The 22,718-nt window shown below is 47.0% G+C and overlaps 1 protein-coding gene across 3 annotated transcripts in view; it reads right to left on the bottom strand.

Annotated features, from left to right (window-relative positions):
• RUNX1 (RUNX family transcription factor 1) overlaps window positions 1-22,718 on the bottom strand; it is a 270,729-nt gene that overhangs the window by 93,680 nt on the left and 154,331 nt on the right. For 2 of the 3 annotated variants that reach the window (XM_056109311.1, XM_056109313.1), the window contains exons 1-2: window positions 6,178-6,545; window positions 141-297 (exon numbers count right to left, since the gene is read on the bottom strand). In XM_056109311.1, the coding sequence (XP_055965286.1) occupies window positions 141-297; window positions 6,178-6,447 (427 nt within the window). In that variant the 5' untranslated portion in view covers window positions 6,448-6,545. Of the gene's footprint in view, window positions 1-140; window positions 298-6,177; window positions 6,546-22,718 lie in introns of those variants that run through there. The other variant, XM_056109312.1, reaches the window with a different exon arrangement.

Here is a 22,718-nt window from a genome sequence, read left to right as displayed (position 1 = left end):
AAATATTTTTAGAGAAAGCTTGACAGAAGCCACCATCATAAAAAGAAAGCATATTTCAAGGAACCCCTTCATAAAAACATAGATGTTTTGAACTTGGGGTTTGTGACCACATTTCACATTCAGTTTTCACAGGTACCTACCTCTTCCGCTTCGACCGACAAACCTGAGGTCATTGAATCTGGCAACTTGGTTTTTCATGGCTGCAGTAGCATTCCTTAATTCGGCCGAATAGTTTTCATCATTGCCTGCCATGACCGTGACCAAAGTACCATCGGGAACATCCCCCAGAGCCACCACCTAAACACCAGTCAAGAGAGAAAAGAAGACATTAGAAATGACCTTACCTTTAGATTCTTTTTGCAGGAAGCCATGTCCATTTAAATCTAAGGAGGGAGCACTTTTGAGTTTGCAAACAAATAAGGATCCGACTGCAAGCAATATGATGGGAAATTTGACTTTGAGTTCCACGGTGCATAAATGAATACAAATGCTCAACTCCTAAAACATTCACCCAACTTCACCTAAATAGAACCTCCTACGGTCCCACAGTACAGGTGGAAGGAGACTAAAATAGCCAGGGCATGGAAAACTGTAAGGCTTTTTCGTGAATACAATGAACTTTTCTTAATCCTCTGCACTTGAGAAACAGAAGGTCTTGTTTCTGCAGTTTATAACCTAAGTTGAATTTCACTTGCCCAGACGGCCACCAACAGGCCTCCTGGGCCCCATTTTACTTTTAGGTGTTTAAATGGATTCCTGCTAAAATTAAACTCAACCTCTGTTAGCGACCTGCTGGGTGATGTTTGAAAGACTTAAATGGACTCTTTGCAGTTTATTGCAGTTTATCCTTTCTACCCCCATACTTGTTTTTATCATCTTAGTTTTCACACAAAGGCAAGGACAAAACAAATCAGAAACATCCTCGCTAATACAAAGGACAGACCTTGGAGAGGACATCTGTTCTGGGGTCTCTCTCAAGGCAGGAATGGAAACTACGTTGTCTTTTTGTACTTGTGTGTCCCCCAGGTAACTACCTCCTGACAGATGTCAGAGACTTTCTCCAAATCCAGCTGACTTGGAAGAGGAATCCTTTTCATGTAACTGATGAGAAATAGACTTCTTATCTGCCTATTGGAGGGAACGGGTAGCACCTAGTATGCTATGCATGTAACATAAAAACAGTACAGTCATTTCAAGATCAAATGCTCTGAAAAGCATGGCAAGAAACTCTTTCTGCCAAGTCTCCACTTACTGGTCATCTTGTGAACCTTCTAGAAACTATTTTGATTTATTTCTAGCCACCTCCCCCCCCCCCACCTCGCCTTTTTTTTAAAGGAGCCAGCAAATTCCGAACCAAACACCCCAAGTTATACTTGTTATTGTCATTTCTGATCTTTTGAAGGCTATTTTCTCAGTGGCGAAATTTGTGTTGTGTGGACTGATGATATATGTATCTATTTGCAGGGGTGGTTGAGTGGCAAGAGGAAATCTTTCTCCAGTGATTACATCTCTCTCTGTTTTCTACCTCCCAAGATTACCACGGCTTGCTTCATAACTTAAGAGTCAATATCAATATTTTCAGTCTTCTTTTCCTGTCTGTACTGAAGGTTTGCAAAGGCGATAGCAAAATTGTGTTTCTTAAAAAAAAAAAATTCCCTTCTTGAATGGCTTGCTTAGTCATTGCTCTTCCCCATGTTATCCGGAAGGCCATCTACTCTTTGCATTCAGTACCACGCTTCTGCAGCTGGATACTTAGGAGCATGACACGGACAATGAGCCAAATCATTAGGAGAGGCAGATGTACATCCGATCTCAAGACAACCTCAGGTGAGTGGACCTCCTGGCTATACCTGGGCACTAGCTTCATCAATTTTAATCCAACTTCCATGTCAAATCAGATCTCAGTCTTTTATCTCTCCTTTTAATACCTTCCATCCCACTGCTGGACTTGATTTCTTTAAAGGAGATTTAGAAACATAGCTATTTATCCCCTAAGCACCCTCTAATTAGGTATTTAGTTCCCATTATAAGTATGTTTGTTGTCCTTTAATTAAATGCAATACTATGACACGTCCCTTTTGTTTCAAAAACATCATGGAAATACATCTCGGATCAGTTATTTAGTGATGATCACCATTTATTTTCTAGGTCCTCAAAAATGTGTTCAATTCTTTACAGCCTTGTACAATTTTTTTCCACTTTTGTTTTTCCGCTGTTTTCACTTCTCTCTGTAAAATTAGCTCACAGTGTTGAAATGCCTTCCCTGGACATACTTTTTTTTACTTCCTCAACCCACCTCCCCTAACAGCCAGCTTCTCTATTTTCATTCAACATTCAGTAAGAATACAGGCTTGATCAGCTACTTGGTTTTCGGACTGAACGATTTGCCGTTGTAGTTACATCTGTGATAAGGTTCAACTAAATTAATTTTGTTTTATCACTACCCAAGTGTGTTCTACATCACCTTCCTGGAGCCGGTGGTCCATGTCTCATTTTTCCAAAAGGTTCCTCATCAGTAATTACCTAATTCATGAGACTTCCGCCAAGAGGAAACACATAGACAGTAGCATGGCGGTTTAAAAGTATTTTGGAACTTAATTTTTTTTAAATTAAATGTTTAACTCCTATGATTCACTTAAAAAAAATCAAAGCTATTTGGAGACTCAAAGATCATTTACTCAGTCTTTCATGAATCTCGGGGGTTGGAGGAGTGGGGGGATGAAAGGAGGGATATTTAATCTGGGAAAATTACAATCAAAACGTATATTATCTAATTAGTAGCAATATATTTAGACTGGGTAAAAGAACTCATTTCTAAAACTAGCATGCTGTTCATTCAATACAGACTCATCATTGATAAGCAATATGAAGAAAAAAAGGATTTTTAAAATCTCACTTCAAACAGCAAAAAGAAAAAAAAAGTAACTGGAATGAAATACTATAAACAATGAATAAGGAAACACAAACATTTACATTTTAACACAGACCAAACAGTCACGAAGAGACTTGCTAGAGGAGATCTCATTTTTGTTTTGCTTCTCTGTTTTTAGAGTATCAGGAAGTTGAGCCAAATATCAACCCTTTGGTAAACTCGGCCTTCCCAATCTACTTTGGCTCCCCAGCTCACAGTTCACCTGGCATTTTAAAGAATCTCTAATTAAGTTGAAATTACAGTTACCATTCATTTATTTCCAATCCCTTAATTTTCCAGTGTTTCAGTGAGAGCTGTGGAGTGGAACTTAGCATTCTACCATGACACTGAATGCAGAGCTAAGAGGCCGAGATCTTGCGGGGAAGAAACCATTTATTGCCTTTTTATGAAAGGGAGACTTCTAACAGCATTCAAAACCTCAGAACTGACGTAAGGCATGTTTATGCCTTGAGACACAAGAGGATCAGGCCTATACAAACTTGTAATAGTACAAGGCATTGCCCAAGTCATCCAGACAACTTTGCAGACAGCTTCTGTAAATAATGGTAAAGCAGCAAATTTAAGATTTCTCAGTCATCAAATATGTCTCCCTCCTAGGCTGAAAAAGTGAAAAACTAAACTTGCTTGGGAGAAGCTGGGGCTTGATTGGGGGTGGGGGTGGGGTGGGGAGGGATCCTTTCAGGATCCAGAATAAGCAATTAGGATGGTTCTAAACTCTTTTAAGGAAAGTGCATAAAGTCTCCCTTTCATTGCAAAGATTTAAGCAGAAGACAGACAGATACCCAGAATTTCCCAAGTCTCAAGAATGGTTCCTGCGCTCATTTCTTAGCCTCAGACGCTCTCATTCTTGCTCACTTTCTCCTCTTTGTTGCAATCTTGCTTTTCTGCTTGGCCGCTTACAGAGATAGTCAGAGGTTTATATAAGTAAAACGCAGAATTGCAAGTCTTTATGTCTAAAGACATGGTGGTGGTGGGGGGGGGGGTCAGGGGAGAAGGCAGGTTTGCAAAAGGCCAAGAGGGCAGCCTGCAAGAAGGCCCAGCGCATGCAGACTTTTGCAAGCCCGACCCTCTCCCTACCCACCGGACCCTCTCTCAGACTCCTCAGTCCCCTCACAGGAGCCTCCCTTTCTGGGGACTTGGAAGAATGACAGAGAGAAGTGAAAAGGCCTTCTCTCCCCTCCTTTTCCCTACTATTCTCAAGCTCCCTACCTCACTGAAACTTCAGTTTTCAAGGGCCCTATACCTTGGTCTCTCAGTAGCCTACCAACCATCACTCCACAAAACAAACTCAGTTCTTCTTTTTTATTTTATTTTTTGAAAGAGAACACCAGCCTTGTTACCCAGAGAGGTCTGCAACAATGAATTGCCTGGTGGTTTAGAAAAGCACCTTCTATGAGTTGTCATTGTTTTAAAAAGAGAAAATTGTCCTGTGGTGCTTGAGGAAAAAACACTGCTTCCCTCCTGGAGCTGGATGAAGCACTCCTTAGTGTTCTAGGGGCCCTTGCTTTCCCACCAGAGGAAGAGAGAGCCTAAGGAGTTCCAAATTTCCCCCTCAGGGAAGCCACAGACTGGGGGAACTCCTCCGATTGCCAGGGGCACCCAGGTTTAAAAGGCCCTTTGGCTGCTGACCAAGTTTCCTCCTGTGTTTATCTGCAAGTGACCAGGGAGCCCAACCCTGCCTAGAGGTGCCTGCCGATCTCTTTATGTAATGGGATTAGGGCGATTTAAAGTGGAAAGGGGCCTTGAACCCGGTTCTCTGCAAGGAAGCAGGGAAGGGAATCCCGGCTGCTCTCCTTCACCCCCATCCAACACTCCAGCTTCCAGAAAACAGGAGAACCTATAGCCTGGTGGTTCCTCTTGTTTCAGACATCATGCTCTAAATCTGGAACTGGACAAACCTTTAAGAGAAAGAACTCCGGGCGGTACTTTTCCTCCAAGAGAAGATTATTCATTGTCAGTCGGTTCAGAGGCAGCTGAAGCCAGCAACCATGAACAAGCTGATATGAAATGAAATCTCCTTTAAAGAGAATCATTTGATCACTTATTTAATCAGATATGAGAGAGAGAGAGAGAGAGAGAGAGAGAGAGGTTTGCTCATCCCCTCCACCCCTTCAGCCCTTTGAATGAGCAGAAAATATCCCTCTACCTACCTCCTTCTTCCCTCCCTAAAAGACAACCCCTTTTTGAATGCACCCAAGCCAGAAGAACAGAATCCTACTTCAGTAGTTTGGGTCCAGGGATGGTGGGTGGCAGTTTTAAACTGCCTTAGGGTTGTTTATCTATCTCTTCGTTGAAGGCCGGGTTTTCTAGAGGCAGCCAGGGAAAGATCTGGGATGAGGGGATGAAATGAGAGGCTAGAGCTGGGCCGCCTTCCCTGTCCCCCGCCCCGCCCCCCTGGGTCCAGAAGACCCTAGGGTCTGTCGTGGTCGCTGAAGACCCTGGTTCTCTTCTGATGAGTCTTATCGCCTAGTCCTGCCCCCAACCCCCTCAGGAACCCGTTGTGTGTGGGGGGCTCCATCCAAGGGGAACCAGCGACAGGACCCGGAAGGTTCCAAGAAAAGAAACGGGCTTGCCCCTGGCAGCTTTTGGCAGCAGCTAGGCTAGACGCTTGCAAAATTAAAGTGTGCAGAAAACTTTCGCAAACTTCTTCGCTAGACGCCCCGCCACGGACTTTGGACATGTTCGTCCCCTAAAAGGCAGTGAGGAGCTCTGATAGTTTTCCGTGTTGGTTGATTTTCATTTACCCGTAGGTAGGAAAGTATCTCGATTTGATTTCCTGCTGCTTCCGTCCATCCGAGGGAGGGACAGGGACCTCACTCCCAGGGAGCAACCCGCGAGGTGGTCGTGCAAACTTCCCCTACTTCGCAACCAAGCTTAGGGCCCCCAGCAAGTACCCGCCGGTGTTTAGCGGACTCTAATTAGGTGGGGTGGGGGACTGTCATGATTGTTTTTATCCTTCCAAAGGAGGCACCCCCCCTCCCCCAAGCGCGCTCCTCGGGCTCTCTCCCCAGCCTGAGACCCAACTTAGGGTCTCCAGGGTAACGCAGCATCCTTCCCTCCTCCCAGCCCCCAGTATCCCGGTTGTGCGGATTGGACCGCGGGCCTAAACGTGGCCCGAGCTCGAACCCGGCCCGGCCGGCCCGGCCGCCCGAGGGAACCCCGGGGACCGTCCCCGGGCTTGGCCTAGGCCAGCCCCGCCTGCCCGCCCGTGCTCCCGCCGCCCGCTCCGGGGGGCCCGCCGGTACCTTGAAAGCGATGGGCAGGGTCTTGTTGCAGCGCCAGTGCGTGGGGAGCACGGAGCAGAGGAAGTTGGGGCTGTCGGTGCGCACCAGCTCCCCGGGGTGGTCGGCCAGCACCTCCACCATGCTGCGGTCGCCGCTCCTCAGCTTGCCGGCCAGGGCGGCGCCGGCGTCCGGAGCGCCCAGCGGCAGCGCCTCGCTCATCTTGCCCGGGCTCAGCGCGGTGGACGGCGGCGTGAAGCGGCGGCTCGTGCTGGCATCTACGGGGATACGCATCACAACAAGCCGGTTGAGTAAAGACCCTGCAAACGGCGAGCTCCGGGCGGCGAGCGGCGGCGCGCGGATCTCCAGCCAGCAGCTCTGGGGAGACCCACATACAAGTTCAAGGAGCCTGGGTTGCGGCGGCGGGGAGAGGACCCGGGCAGAGTCCGGGGCGACGGAGATAGGGGACACTTAAGTTTCTAACAATCCAGACGTGGGGTGGGGGTGGGGGGCAAAGTTCTAGGTCCGGCCGAGCGGCCTCAGACCCCCGCAGGGTCCCGAGCAAGCGGCCCGCTTGGTGCTGAGTTAAAAGAGCGGGCGCGCAGAATCCAGAGTCAAGTGCCAAGGGACAAGCTCTTCTAAGTCTTGCTTTGAGAGTTCTGGGTCAATCTTGGGCTGTTACAAAAGTTCCCGGAGGCCAAATTCCCGGCAGCGTCCTAAAATTTTAATGCGAGGGCAAAAACGACCAGCAAAGACATAATTTGAAAGTTCCAGTAGTTTGTCCCCTGTCAGATTTTGGTTTATGGTTTTGGTTGTTTTTTTTTTTTCCCCCTCCCCCAGGTGAGTTTTGTCTAGAGTCCCAGCACGATATGAAATACACGCGCCTCTTCCATCGACAGCGGCACGTTGGTCATGCAAACCTGGCTTCAATCCTCCAAAGCTACAGCTGCGACTTCCAAGGTCTGGCTACTAATGTATGTGCACACACACACACACACACATATAGATATATGCATATGCTCTACTTCATAAAATATTTACAGTACAATCTGTAGAGAATTTAAACACAACAGGAATCCATTAATGTTGCTGCAGATTTTTTTTTTAAGTGGCCTTGAAAATCATCTTCAGTAGTTGGAGAAGGGCCGGGCTGGAAGTACTTGTCATGTTCTCTCAATAAATTCTGGCAAAACGCTCAGTTCAGAAACATGCAGCTTTTCAAAGATCTCTTGCTAATTGGAAAAAAAAAAAAAAGAGTCCAAGTTGAAGTCTCAGGGTACAGCTCTCCACATCTGAGAACTCGGGTTTGGGGATGTTGGTTAAGTTGACCGATCCTGCGGTTTGGTGGGAGACGCCGAGCAGCGGAGCCACACGCACGCCAGACAAGAACTCTTCCGAAGCCAGACACTGTCTACACAGACTGGGTGAGTCACCCCGACTTGGGCAGTAACGAGACGATCTTCCTCCACCCGCCGCCGCCGCTGCCGCCGCCGGAGCGCCGGCCGGTGAAACGGACGGACGGGACCCCGCCAAGACCCTCAAGATCCCCGCGCAAACGCGGCAGGTGGAGCGGGGCCAGGCGAGGACGCTCCGCAGCGCCGATGGAAACAGATGAGGTGGGGAGGGAGGTCGAGTTACAACCCGCACGCACACACTCCCACGCACCCTGCCACGCACACGTAACTTTGACGGCTCGCCTGCAAGCACCGCGCACTTTCTTCCAGCGCTTGTCACAGGAAGAAAAAAAAAAAAAGAACGGGGAAAAAGTTCACAGCCAGGAAAGAAGTTGAACCATCCAGCCAAGAAACCAGTTCATTCAAAAGTCAGAAAGAAAGGGGGAAAGAAAACAACCACAAAGAACAATCGAAGCTCCAATGCGGAATCAAGGAGAAGCAGCAAAGCTTGACTTTTTTCTTCTGGTCTCCCCAGGATCCCCGGCAAAGCAGTGCCTGGCGGCGCAGGGCCGGGCAGCGTGGTGGGTGCCCTGGCTGGGTCCGGCCGCGGGGCGCCCGTCCCGCCTTCGCCCGCTGGCTCTATGAATGAGAGTGCCTGGAAATGAACGTGCTTTTACTGTAAGCCCGGCCCGAGGAATTCCATTCCCTCAGCTCGTTTGCATAGGGGCGGCTGCCGGCCAATCACGAGCCTTTCCGGTATCAGCGGGCGCGGCTCGCGGCCGCGGGCTCCTGGAATTGGCCCGCGCGCCCCCGCCGCTGCCGCCGCCGCCGCCGCCGCCGCGCGCTACTGTACGCACAGGCCGGGCGGAGAGCGGGCGGCCGCCGCGGCCACCGCTCTCCCCGCGCTCGCGCCTGCCGCCCGCCCCCGGCTCCGCCCCGCTGCGGGCTCTGGCCCTGCGGCTTGGCACGCGCGCGCGCGCGGTGGGCCCCCCGGCCCCGGGGCAGCCGGGAGCGGCGGCGCCACGGGCGGCCGCGGGTCCGGGATGGAAGAGGTGGAGAAAGGGGAGGCCGGCCTGGGGGAAGGCTCGGCCCGCGAGCCTCTGCGTCCCAGAGCGGCCTGCGCCGGGAGGAGACTGGGCCGTGCGTCCGGGGGATGCAGTCGCTGCCCCGAGACTCCGGGCGAAGGAGACCGGGCGGGGGACCCCGGGGACCGAGTCGACCCCCCGGCGGAGCCTCTGCTTCCCCGGCGGGAGCGGGATTCGGTCTCCGGGGCGCCGGGCTCAGCGCGCCTCCACGGCCCGCCCGGTTAGCCGCTGCAGCGTAGTGGCGCTGATTCATTGAACGACGCCAGAGGGTTCTCAGTCTCCACCACACGGCTGTGCGATTCTTTTTTATTTTTTACTTTGCTCTCTCCCGGCGCGTTTTATTTAACTGCTTGATGTCGCGCCACGCTCCGGCAGAGCCTAGGAGTTTCCTAGTAAAAGACCCCCAAAGAGCGAGAGGTTGGAAAGAGAGTTGAGAAGTAGTCGCTGGGCGCGGCCCGGGCTACTGGAGATTCTGCTCCACCTCCCGGGCAGCGGGAAAGCCCCGCGGCTGCTGGACCCAGATTACCCGAGCCCCGCACCCACCCTCAGGGTCCCCGGAAACGGCCCCGACTTTTTTTTTTTTAACTCCCGCGCGCGCGCGAGCGGTCTCGGCTGCAGGACCCACCCCGGCTGGGCGCGCGGGCGGGAACTTCCCCTAACAGAGTCGGTCTCTGCGGCGCCGGGGGCATTTTCCTGGAGCTTAGAGGGTCCGGCCCCGCCCCAGGCGTGCAAAGCCCGTTTCTTCAGCCTCAGGGCTCCCTCCTCTCCGGGGAAATCCAGCCCCGCCACCTTTCCGGGGCCCGATCTCTGGGAGAAGATCGCTCGCCCGTCGCACCGTGCCCCTTCTCATCACGGTTCCCCCTCTCTCCCCACAGCCCTAACTTTCAGATCTCCAGCCCCGGGGTCCCTCTTCCCTCCCGGAGCGGTCGTGCAGATGGGTGGCGGGGAGCTGCGGGGGGGGGGGGGCACATCCGCGCGGAACTCTTCTAGGGGTTGCGCCCCTGCAACCGGACCGGCGCTTCCCGGGCGCAGCAGGCGGGCGGGGAGGCGTCGCGGGTGCCCGGGGCTGGGAGCTGGCGGCGGGCGCCCGCCCGGAGAGGCACGACGGGACCCGGGCCGACGGCAGGGGGCAGCAGCCGCCCTCGCTCGCCACGCGCGCCGCGCGCCGGGACACGCCCCCGACGGCGCGGGACTCCTCGGCCCCCCTCGTCGCCGGGGCTTTCTGGTTGTTCTAGTCTGAACAGAACTTTGGGTAGAAGCGACAGGAAGCGTCCGTAGGAGCCAGCCAGGGCTGACACGTCTTTCTTCGGCGGCGGACAGACACCTTTCGGACGGGGGTCTCCGCGGTGCGCACTAGCCCGCTTTGGCGCACGGCGAGGGGACCGTCCTTCCCCAGCCCCTTTTCGCTGTGCTCCGCTGTCCGACTTTCCAGGGAGCCCCACGGTGGGGGGGGGGGGGGGAACGAAGCCCCTATTCCCACGAGTTCTCTCCGCTTCCCTTGGGGGACAGGCCGAGGGAGCCCTTCTTCTTTTCCCCTTAAAACAACCCGGGGTTCCTAGCATCCCCGTTGGCACTTGATTTGTGGGAATGGGTCTGGGGCCTCTGGCCTCGGATAAGGAAACTCGGGTGTTTTGTTTTCTAAAGGGTTTGGAAGAAGCCCCATTTGTGCTAGGAAGACCCCAGGCCGTCCGCTCTCCAACGCTGCGCCGTGTCCAGTAGCCCCAAACGTTGCACCCTCGCCGCCGCACCTCGGAGGTGCCGCGGGGCCATCGGCTCGCTTCTGGCCGGCCAGAACGGCTCTCAAGGCCGATTTGGTTTGGAGCCAGCACCTCTTTTCCGTCCCCCCCCCCCCCCCTGCAATTTAGATGCTTTCCCAGCTAAAGTCGACCCAGCGCTCCCGGAAGCCAAGGTCAAGTGCATCCTCAGGATTCCCCCCCCCCTCCGCCCCCCTCCATCCCCGGCTGTGTGCGCGGCGGGTGAAAGTGGACTTGGGGGCGGCGGGTTTCAGGGGAAGGGGAATAGCGGACCTGAGTAAGGCGTCCCCAGCAAAGGTCAGAGAAGGCTCCTAGTGATCTCGGGGCCCTTTGCCTGCAACCCTAAACCCGGCGAGGGGCTGCGGTCTCGGTCGGGAATCAAGTTGCCTGGACCAGGGAAAGCCGCACCAAGTTTAACCTTTCAAGGACAGCGTGCCACTCGCCGCTCGGCTGAGAGTTTCAACCGATAAATCCCGCGCGCGGATCCCGACAAGGTCAACGGCAGCGAGGAAAGCTTTTGCAGATTTATTCAAAGGCCGCGCGGCTGGCAGGCTGGCCTTGTGCTTTCGGGACCCGGGCGGGATGGGCTGCAGGTGCGGTGCGGTGTGGTGCGGTGTGGTGCTGTGCGGTGCGGATGCGCTGCGCAGCGCACGGCTGAAAAGCAGAAACTAAAAACACTTTTCTCCTGGAGGAGCTGAGATAAATGGAAAGCGGGCAGCATTAGACTTTACTCGGGGGTCGCTGGAATCCCTTAGTCCGACGGTGTTTATTTTATATGTATATATCTATTCTTTTCGGTGCTTATAAAGTTTAGTGATATCCTGTCCGAAATGAAGAATTTTCTTTCCACCTAGAGAGAAAACGCGTTTCAGCGGCAATATAGAATTTCGCCCCCCCCTTCTCTGCTATTCCAAGGCAGAAAAGAAACATCCCCACATTCATCTGGAATAAGACTATAACGTACCCTAAAGTAAAATCTTGATCGCAAGGAAGGGAGGTTGAGCGGTCGCTCTATGCCAGATTCTTCCGAATTTGCAGCGTGGGGGCAAATTTCAAAAGACTCACGAACAGAAATGAAATGTAAGCTTTCCCCGCAATTTTTTAAAAAATTGCACTTGGTTAGTTGAAAGAGAAATATCAAATTCACCGGAAAACAACAACTCATGGAGGGGTTTCTTCTCTAACTTTAAGTAAATATATAGCTATCTACGGTCTCAGAAAATACCACCATATTTTACATTTTTATAATTTCAACACCTCAAAAACAGAATCGGCATGAAGATGGGATTAGTATGAATCAACTCCTCTTCTGTGCAATAATATATTTCTAAATTTGCGTTTCATAAGAGGTACAATTTCTAAGAGAATAATTTCTCTTTTCAGGGGTGATTGAAATGAAAAGAACACCTAGAGAATGTATTAGGCTTGTGATTCTGGTTCGATTGCTGCAGTTGGTCCCAGGGAGAACTCAGCAGAGGCGTGGGTGCATTTTCTTCATTTTGATCAAGACTAACACGTCCTTGTGTCACCTGCTAGACACTGAGACCATTTTCAGCATTGGAAATTAATCAAAAACATTCCCCCTCCCCCTGGAGTGAGTTGGAGACTTCACTTTGAAATGTAATTACTTTGGAAAGAGATTCTTTAGCTCCTTCCCTTCTTGCTTTGCCCACAGGAACCCTACCCAGGGATGGTGGAGATGATGTGTGAAGATTTTGCGTAAATGCTCTAAATCAATGGTGTAACATAGAGGTAGCAAACTGAAAGAAATATTTAAATTCTCTACAATTTAGGGATGCTTAATAAACATTAATCTCATAATTTTATTTATTTATTTTTTTGCATGAGCTCTGCTATGACAAAGATATCAGCTAGGTTATAACAAATAAAAGCCAAACTTCACTTTTTTTAAAGCCACGAGTGTCAGTTAATAACTGCAAAAGACACACGTAGTAAGCACTGCAGAACTAAGGATTATCATTTAAATTTTATTGGAATGTTTTATATAGCTTGCCATTTACAATATGGGGAACAGCTTTTAAATTCTTTTTGAATAAGCAAAAAAAAAAGGTTCTAATTATTTGGCTAATACATATCATAACTTACTTCTAGAAAACGCCAGTAAAAATGTGTGCATACAAATGTGCATATTTTCAAAAAATATTTAATTTGGAGCCTAATATGCCATGAAGATTTCTAGATGGGTTTATTCCATCCATGTGAACCTTCTGAAAGAATAGAAAGAGAGAAAACAAAAATAGTCTTATAATATACTGACTACTGACACGAAATTTGCTAATAGTTTATTTTATTGTAATTGTAATAGATACAAGTATAAACTCTGCATTCCTTCTTTTTCTTCTTTTTCAAACTAGATTATTGCATTTTACACCAGATAGCCCTGGTGTAGGTTTTTATAGCTTGTTGCTCAGCTTTGGCATAAAAATAGCTTAAAACAGTAAATCACCAAATAAAAAAGTGAGTTCTTTCATATGCACATGATTTTATGTGGCTTCAACTAGTGTTTCATTGCTAGCAATTACTGGATCTTTATCTTTCATATAATCACCTCTTTTAAACTCTTATTTGTGATGCAAATATGATTTACTTAATTAACATTTAAAATAGATTTGAAGGGTATAGCAATGAATCACAATGCAAATTGAAATTAAAACCAAACCCTAACAGAAGGCAACATTTCAAGATCAGCCATATAGTATAAGCTAAATATAAGAAGTAAAATGTGACTATTTTAAGGCAATGTAAAAAAATTAGCAGTGCATCCTCTAAGAGATAAACATGGCTATTTACTTCCAGAGATAGCATATTCTAGAAGACCTCCATCCCCCTTTTTTCCCCCCCCCGACTTTTTCTAGGAGCACAAAGTGAAACTTCTCACTTTTGAAATTACAGATATCAATTATTGAAAATAATTTTTCTGTGATCATTTTTAAATTTGAATCACCAAGTACATATTGCTACCTGCATAGTTCTAGCTAAACCCATATAAACCTGTTTCTCTTTGCTTTGAATATTGACATACATGTTTCGAATTTAAGATTTGTCTATTAGCCCGGTTTGTTAAGTCTGCAGTGAATGAGTAACAAGGAAGGAAGGCCATCTTTCAAAGCTTAAGAATTGGAGTATTTCTAGTGCTGCAGACACATAGCTTTCAACCCCACAATATTGGTACAACATAGCTTTAAAAAAAATTAAAACTAGGAAAGAGGTAATTATTTCAGATTTCCAGACGCTATTTAAACAGGCAGGAGAACAAGATTTGCAGCTCCTCAGTCTTATACTTTTGCCAAAGCAAAAAAGAACAACTACAGTAATAAGGGGTTCTGAAAGACTCCCCTATGATGAAAGAGTAAAGGAATTAAGTATGTATAGTCTCAAAGGAACTCTAAAATAACACCAAGATTGTGGCTTCTATGTTCGTAAAATGAATCATAAATATTTTTTGAAAAATAGGGCAGGGGAAGAATTGCTCGCAGTAATTATGAATGATAAGGTAAGAAATAACAAATATACCCTGAAGTTAGGAGGATGAGATTGAATAGCATGGTGGGGCCTTGGAGGGCATGGGGTGGGGGTTGGGGGGCTTCCACAGTTAGATTGACCAGACAGCTGAATTCATCCTAAAGAGACCCAGCAGAATCCACTACTATGGGATTTCTCTCCTGAGACCCTCAGAAGCCTTTTTATGTCTGAGGCTGAGAAACAAGAGAAGCTGAGGGGGAAAACAAGCGTCTTATTTACACACCCAATATTTCAGCGATTTGGAGAGAAAGGTCAAGATTCTTTTAAACCTAAAAACAAAGGCTCAAGTGAGTGGATTTGCAAAGGTGTGCCTGTCCTCTGTTGAAAGCTTTCTCAGAATATAGCAAACACATGAGCTTGAGGGGATGTGGGGGGGGGGGGGGAAGGAACAGGAAGAGGGGGGTGAGGGCAGGTGAGGTAGCAGATGTGAAGTCATTTGCCCCTGAGATGAGCAGTCTTGGATGCTCCTGCGTGAGACTGATCTGGCTAGCTTATCCTGCAGCTTCCGTCCTCTCTCCCTCCTTTCCTTTCTCTCTCTTCCTCTCTCTAATTGATGGCCACTCAGTGAATGCCAGGCAAGGACCAAATATATGCACACACCTTGTCTGATTTAATCCTTGCCACACCACCCTTAGTACCCCGTTCTATAGATGTCAAAAACCTCACATGGAATGAGTTTTTTGAAATTTGTGCAAGATGAGTTTCTCTACATACACAGATGCATGTGTGTGTTTGCGTATATGAGTATATACATGATGAGCTATATTTCTTTGGGGCCACAGTTAGGTAAGTGTATGAGGATCCTTTGTAGAGCTCAGTGAGGTTAAGTTGATTCCATCTTTTGCTTTTATTCTCCCCTGGTTCATAATCTCCATCAAACATCCCTGATATTTTTTGCCCCCCTGCAAATCTCAACTGTTGAGAAACCACCTCCTTAAGTTACTTCTGGCTACCCACATTATCCACAGTTTGAGGAACAGACTCATTAGACTGAGAAGCTTTCCGGTTCATAGTAGGCATAAACTGGCTTTATCATTGTATCCTGCATTCACGTGTTCAAAATGGCATCCTGAAGACATTCCCAGATTGGAAGTATTTGCTTTTTCTTCTTCAGCCTTCCTCTTCCTTCTTTCTTTGCCTCAGGCAGGGTGCTAGTCTCCTTCCTCAGTAGCAAAAGATAAAGAAAGAGGGAGGCAGTTTCCGGGCTGCTGACAGATACAGAGAGATCCTCTTGCAAAAGGTGTAGATTTGCAAAACTCATCATGTGACCATTCTAATAAAATTGAAGGCTTGGGATGATGTTGGGGAATGGCCAGCTCTCAAATGACAAAATGCTGCTCAATGTGGACCCAGGTCATAGAAGCAACTCATATAGCCCAAAGAATTTGGGCTTGAGGCCACTGGGCTTGTATTAAAACTTTGAAACCTGGTATACAACTACTTAATTTAGGTGGCTACATTTGTCAAGGGGCTGGAGCGATAACACAATGGGTAGGGCATTTGCCTTGCATGTGGCTGACCCGGGTTCGATTCCTCTGTCCCTCTCTGAGAGCCCAGCAAGCTACTGAGAGTATCCTGCCCGAATGGCAGAGCCTGGCAAGTTCCCCGTGGCATATTCAATATGCCAAAAACAGTAACAAGAAGTCTCACAACGGAGACGTTACTGGTGCCCGCTCGAGGAAATAGATGAACAATGGGAGGACAGTGCTACGGTGCTACATTTGTCAGGGATAGATAGGGGAATTGCTTTTATTTTTTTCTTTTTGGGTCACACCCAGTGATGCTCAGGGGTGGCTCTGCACTCAGGAATTACTCCTGGCGGTGCTTGGGGGAACCATATGGGATGCCAGGGATAGAACCCAGGTCCGCAGCATGCAAGGCTCAGGCTCTACCCACTGTGCTATTGTTCCAGCCCCGGATGGGAGAATTGATGGGTGGGGGTGGGGGCAGAGATGAAAACCAGGAGAACGACTGTAGCTGAGATGGAAGAGAGGGAGTAAGATCAGGGAGAGTGTGCCCCCAGGTCTGGCCCAGGATAAATGATAATGAAAGCCAGATTAGAAATGGAGGGAAAACTAAGAAAACAGATCTAAGAGGAGAAAGGAAAGAATAGGGTCTTAAAGCCACAGAGCTTTGAGAGGAAAGGCAAGTGTCCCAAAAGCTCTGAGAGGCATGAAGACTGAAAAAAGTTACTCTTGATCTAGCAACAGTGTTGGAAACCTGTTCCAGGGGAGATTGAAAGGAACGGAGCTGGAAAAGTGAATGTAAGGTAGAAAAGGGGAAGTGAGCACTTGTTGGAGGGGGGAGGGAATGGGTGTGGAGGCAGGAGGAAAATGCAAAGTTGGACTGTATGTTTGAGAAGGAAGATCTATGAAAAAATTAGCATTGACCTTGTGCATTTGCTGAAGACCAAACCCATCAACTTCCCCAGCAAACCAGCTGCTCATCTGCCTTCCCCATTGCACCAACATCTCCTAGTTTTCAGACTTAGATCCATGAATTTATCTTTGACCTCACCTTATCTGTTGCCAAGACTTCATTTTTGTTGCAGTTCATTCCTTTCCCACCCCTATTCACATCATTCTGGTTCTCCTATTCCTTTTCTAAATCTCTTGCAAAAGTGTCCGAAAAAAGATTTTTTTTACTGATTTTCATCTAGCTCTTTCAGAATCATCTCCTATAACACAGTTCTTTATATTCTGATCCATGCCCATCACCATACTTTAAACACTAGGTTTTGTTTTTAGCACAGTCCAAACCAAATCAAAATTTAAGACCACTCTCCCAATTTCTCTCTTGGAGGCAGATTAGATTTCTCTCTTAGGTAAATGTTCCTCTCAAGAACTTGCATAGGATTTTCATGTTCTTTGCGTGATTCTGAGCTATATGTTTGAGCTATTTGAATGTGTTGGGGACTCTCACATCTTGGTGGGACTGTCCCTAGTTTCTATGTGGAGTGACATTCCTTGGTAAAACTCTTAAACTCTTTCCCCATTCTCTTTCATCCTCTGCTGCAGAAGACAGAGTTGCTTGGTGAATGTATTTTGATTCAGAAACCGGGTAGGGCACTCAGAATCCTTAAACAGCCCTTCCACCCGTCTCTAAGATCTAATCTCTAAGACTTTAAATACGATGAGGTACAGACTTGGGTCATATTACAGGAAAAAAGGGATTAAAAAAATCAGTTGGACTGAATCATCAGCCAAAAGAAAGATCACTCTGAAGAAAGCCAATGACACATACCTTTAAAAGCAGAGTTTTCTCAGATTGGACAGAAGTGAGGTCAGAGATAACACACCTATTAGAGTTGGCCACAGACTGGAGGGAGCTGGGTAAGAATGAGAGAATAGCTACTAGTGTTACTAGTGGGCCCTCTGGTTGAAACACCAGCAAGGAAAGAGGCCCCTTGTCAAGTAACATGGACCTGCTTTCTGCTAAGAGCCTGCAAGCCCTGGAAGTAGATTATAGACTTCCCTAAAACTTCCAGACTAGAGTTCAGCCTGGCCAGCATCCTGATGTTGGCTTTGTGAGGCCACAAACTGGGAAAGCCAGTTTGAGTCCAACTGGACATGTGACCTACAGATGTGTGGGATAATGCTGGGTGTGGTTTAAGTTAGACCATGTGTGGTAATTTGCTGGGGAAGCCATGTAAAAGACTTTTCTCTCCCCTTATCATTTTGGGGAGATGCAGACGGGGAGATTTTAAACTTCTCAAGGTTTGGGATCCAGTGGCAGGCAGCAAGACACCTAAGCTATTTTCTCTCAAAGTCTTGTGATCAAATTTGATAGCTCATCCTATTTGTTTGACCCATTTGTCTAATCTCACGCTCGTATCTGGATCATGGGGGTGCCATGGTATCTTACCCTCACCCCATTTACTTCTGATTCACTCCCCTCCCATGCAAACACAGAGATTTGGAACACCTACTTAATAGGGTTGTCTTATTTCTTGGAATTCCTAGATAGCATTGCATGAACTGAAGGTATATCCAAAGCCTCCAGGGCTCCTGTGAAGTACAGATTCTGATCAGCAGATTGGAGCTGGGTCTGACATCCTGCATTTACGACCAACTGCTGCATCAGCTTGGAGGACCACACACACATATGCATGGAGTCCTGGGGCTGGCAAGGCCATCTGCTCCAGAGCCAGTGAAGATTGAAGATTGTTCCCAGCACATGCTAGGCCCCGGGGCCTAAAAGACAATCACAGACCACGTTGCCAAGTAGAGTTTGCTCTTTCTGAATAAACTTTAAAAGATGGGAGATGCATGCTGAAAGTAGACTATAGACCGAACATGATTGCCACTCAATTCCTCTTTTGCAAACCACAGCACCCAAAAGGAGAGAGAGAGAACAAAAGGGAGTGCCCTGCCACAGAGGCAGGGTGGGATGGGGGATGGGCAGTAGGAGGGATACTGGGATTAGTGGTGGTGAGGAATGGGCACTGGTGGAGGGATGGGTACTCGATCACTGTATAACTGAAACCCAAGCACAAAAATTTTAAGTCTACAACTGTACCTCATGGTGTTTCACTAAAAAAAAAAAAAAAAAAAGATGGTGCTAGAAACTCCCCATTTCCCTATGAAGAAGTTTTAACTGAGATAGTGGCAGGAGGTGAAAAGGTCATTAGACTCTCAAGCGGTTCTCAAGGGGTTGGGGGTTCTCCTGATGGGATTAGTGCTCTTTTGAAAGAGACCAGAGCTCTCTTGTTTTCCCAGTCACAGTGAGCAGGTGACCCCTTGCAAGTCAGGACTGGGTTTTTCACCAGCACCCAATTATGCCAGAATAAGTGTCTGTTGTATACTGCCCCCATGCTCTTTTGTTACAGCAGCCTGAGCAGACCAAACAACTTCCATCATCAAAATCGGCTTTTATCAGGGTTCTGTCATCAGACCTCACACCGAGAGCTTCATGGCTACAAATGGCCCATAATTATTCCCTTTGCTCTACCTAGGGAGAGACAGATTTAGTGACAGGCCTAATCTGAACCCACATAGTCTGCCTCTGGACTGCCCGGCTGTAACCAGTGGGTTACACGCCCTTGAAAGAAGGCGCCTATCCTTTTTTGCTCTTATCAGATCACATCGCTTTACTAGCTCTTGGTGCACTCCCTTTTTATTATGTTGGCATTTTTCTTATTCTAGAGCTGTAAGGTCCCATAAAAATACAATGTGAGCTGTCCCTGTAATTTAAAAATGGTTCTAGCAGCCACATTAAGGGGGGGGGGGGGGGAGAACACAGAGGAAATAGGTAAACTTCACTTTAGAAATGTATTTTTTGGGTCACACCCAGCAATGCACAGGGGTTACTCCTGGCTCATGCACTCAGGAATTACTCCTGGCGGTGCTCAGGGGACCATATGGGATGCTAGGAATCAAACCCGGGTCAGCTGTGTGCAAGGCAAACACCCTACCCACTGTGCTATCACTCCAGCCCCAAAATATATTGTATTAAATTCTATACAAAACCCATTTAAATATTCAGATGTAATCCATGTAAAAATAATTGAGATATGTTACTCTCTCATCGGCCTACCTAGAAATGAAGTACTTGAACTGCTGTGTGTATATTTCATTTATGATGCCCCTCATTATGGCCACCTCGGTCCTCCATCCTCATCTATGTTTGTGGCTGCCATCTTGGAATATGAAATACTAGCATTATCCGTATCATTCACCCTGATTAGACATTGGTCAATCTGGCCATTGCTCAAGTAGCTCCTGTTTTTAACTTGTTATTCATTCAAACTATTAAGTAATATATCTTGCCCTTCCTCTGAGTTGTCCTGACACAAAGGTCAGGGTTTTTAATCCCTTTACTGGGCCCCAGGCAGTCAGACACTGGACACATACAGGGACACCAATTGACAAGCAAAGACCTTTCAACCTCTATCATCACCACAAATGCATTTTTATGACCTCAGAGGAGCCACACGTCCACCTCTGCATCATTCATTTCCCTTTCACAGCTGCCGCTCACCGAGGGCTGAGTCCATTCAATAATGTTTGGGTTTCCTTGAGGTCTGAATGAATCCGACCAACGCTTCTCAGCCCTTTCCAGCCAAGCTAGGTTATGACAAAATTCATAGAAACAGTGAAGATAACCTCTTATAATAGCATAAGCGGTTCTATTTATAATAGCCCCTGATTTTAAAATAGAATGGCAAAGTTGGTTAAACGATACTCATTGTCAAATAGCAATCACAGTTGAGGTTTATTTTGAAATATAATATATAGATTTTTTTGGAAAGTGTTCAATATATCCACTGAATAAAAATCTTTTAGAAGTGGCCACACCCCTAACAGACACCACTGTCCCTGTCCCCGCTTCATTGATGGGAACCCTGAAGATTCAAGCATCTCTTAGATGGACATGGTTCCCACCTGTTAAACTTGGGGCTGAGTACAGGGGTCCAAGACTCACAGATGCGACCCATGACAGGTGAGGACCTTCTCCACCTTCTCTGCTTCTTTTGCCACAGACGGAAGTTTGAAATGATGGGCTGGAAAACCACTGTGTGTGAAGCCAGGATCTCTGAGTGATATTATTCCTCTTAGGACCCTGGGAGAGTACCCTCTGTGACAAGGGTCATCTCAAAATCAGTCACTCTGGAAGACAGGGAGGTGACGTGGTCCCTTTTCTGGCCCTCCTTGTTAGTCAAATTTTTCTGCCGTAAAGAATTCCAGGGCATGATGGAAAATTTTAAAAGCCATCCACCATAATGAAGTAGAAACAAAACTTATTTTTTTCCTGAGCAATAAAATAAATAAATAAAAGAGGGGATGAGTTGTGGGGGCACTCTGCTGGAAGGTGTGATGTTGAAAGGTGGTGGCATGAAATCCTATTATTAACAGTATGATAAGTCATGGTACTTAAAATAAAAAAGAAAAAGATAAAGATATGAATGTATGATAGTCCTATTTCTCATCACCAGCATATTACTTCATAGAGAACTCTCCTCTTCAAAGCAAGTAATTCATAGTTGAGTCATTTTAATGATATTCGATCAATGGGAGACCCCGTAGAGGGCAGTGATCCCACACCACCTAGGTGTGTGGTAGATTTTACTGTCTGCCTTTGGTCACAATACTGATTGAAGTTCCCAAGGTGATGCAATTGCCTAGTGATGCATTACTCAGAATTTGTCCTGGTCGTTAAAAAGAAGTTTGACTGTATTTTGATTCCATAAATTTATCATTTATTTCCCCTCATCCACTGGTGGGGGTGGGGATTCAGAAATGAAAAGGTCCAACTCCCGTACCCCCTACCCATACCCTGTTTGTGCTTAAAAATAACTAGGGAATGCCAGGAATGTGACTCAGAGATAGAAGACATGCCTTACACGGTGAGGCCCTGAGTTTTATCCCCTTCATCTAAAACTCACACTGAACAGTAAGTCTGGCCATCAGATACAAAAGGTTCTGGAGCTTCACGGCATCTAGTGGAGGATGAGGATTAAGTTCTTGTAAGTAAACAGGATCAACTGAGCCCAGCTACCCTTTGTGAGCTGGTGGTATAGTAAGCTGAAATGTTGACTATAGGGAAATGAGGCTAAAGCCCAGGAAAGAAGAGTGAAGACAGTCAGAAGGAAATAGATAAATGCAGAAGTATCTCTCTCAATTGAGGACCTAAAGATATAGAGAAAGGTAGCAGTGAAGGTCCAAAGGCAACATAATGGGAGACCTGATCCTCACAATTGAGTTGGTAGGGAGGTTTGAGGGGGAGGGGTGGCGGGGTCCTTGGGGGAACAATGTGGGTATACTGGTGATGGGTGTGGTGTTGGAATTATATGCATGAGAAGCCATTAATAACAGTATCAAAAACCAGAGAATCTCAAAAAAAAAAAAAAAAAGCCCAGGAAAGGAAACCCCCATAGCTGGCTGAAATACAAACTTACATCATATAGTAAACCATTCTTGGATGTTTGGAATATGTCGGGTTCGACTCCTCCACCCCTCTGAGAAAGCCCAGCAAGCTACCGACAGTATTTCGCCCACACGGCAGAGCCTGGCAAGCTACCCGTGACATATTCGATATGCCAAACACAGTAACAACAAGTCTCACAATGGAGACGTTAGTGGGCCTGCTCAAGCAAATCAATGAGCAATGGGAGGACAGTGATAGTGATTATATATAATATGTATGTACATATTATAATGATTATATGTACATATATACATATTATGTATTAAATATCCTGATTAAATATCTTTATATTCTACATTTTACTCTATCATGCATGTTTTATTATATATAAAATGATACTATTTAATGTGTTCTGATTATTAGGAATACACAAATGTGCACATATATACTATCAGTACTTTAATATTTTTTATCAGTCATTTATATATTTAATTTTTACTATTTATTTTATTTTGTCTATAGCAAGACATATAAATGATGGGAAGTTTTCTGGGTAACCATTCACTTGATTCCAATTAAAAATAAAATTAGGTTTTGGAGTTGCTGGAGACAGAGGAATGAAGGCTGCATTAATTCATGCCAGCTCTAAGCTCAGGAAATACAGTGAGGATGTCATCACCTTCAGAGGAACATTAGGAGGGGGGTCTAGTTTGTTAGTAACCAGGTGACCATTTAGTTATATCACCTCCTCAGTCTCAGTTTACTCACCTACAAGAGAAAAGATGTAGACAAAACACTTTCATTTTTTATTTTGTTATTTTGGACCACACCCCACAGTACTCAGGGCTTACTCCTGATTCTGTGCTCAGGGATCACTCCCAGAAGTGCTCAGGGGATTAAATGTGGTTCCGGGACTGAACCTG

Source organism: Sorex fumeus, unplaced genomic scaffold (assembly GCF_029834395.1).
Source record: "Sorex fumeus unplaced genomic scaffold, SorFum_2.1 ptg000265l, whole genome shotgun sequence".
Lineage (NCBI taxonomy): Eukaryota > Metazoa > Chordata > Mammalia > Eulipotyphla > Soricidae > Sorex > Sorex fumeus.
The sequence above is the reverse complement of the archived record's forward strand: the minus strand, read 5'-3'. Positions and strand labels throughout refer to the sequence as shown.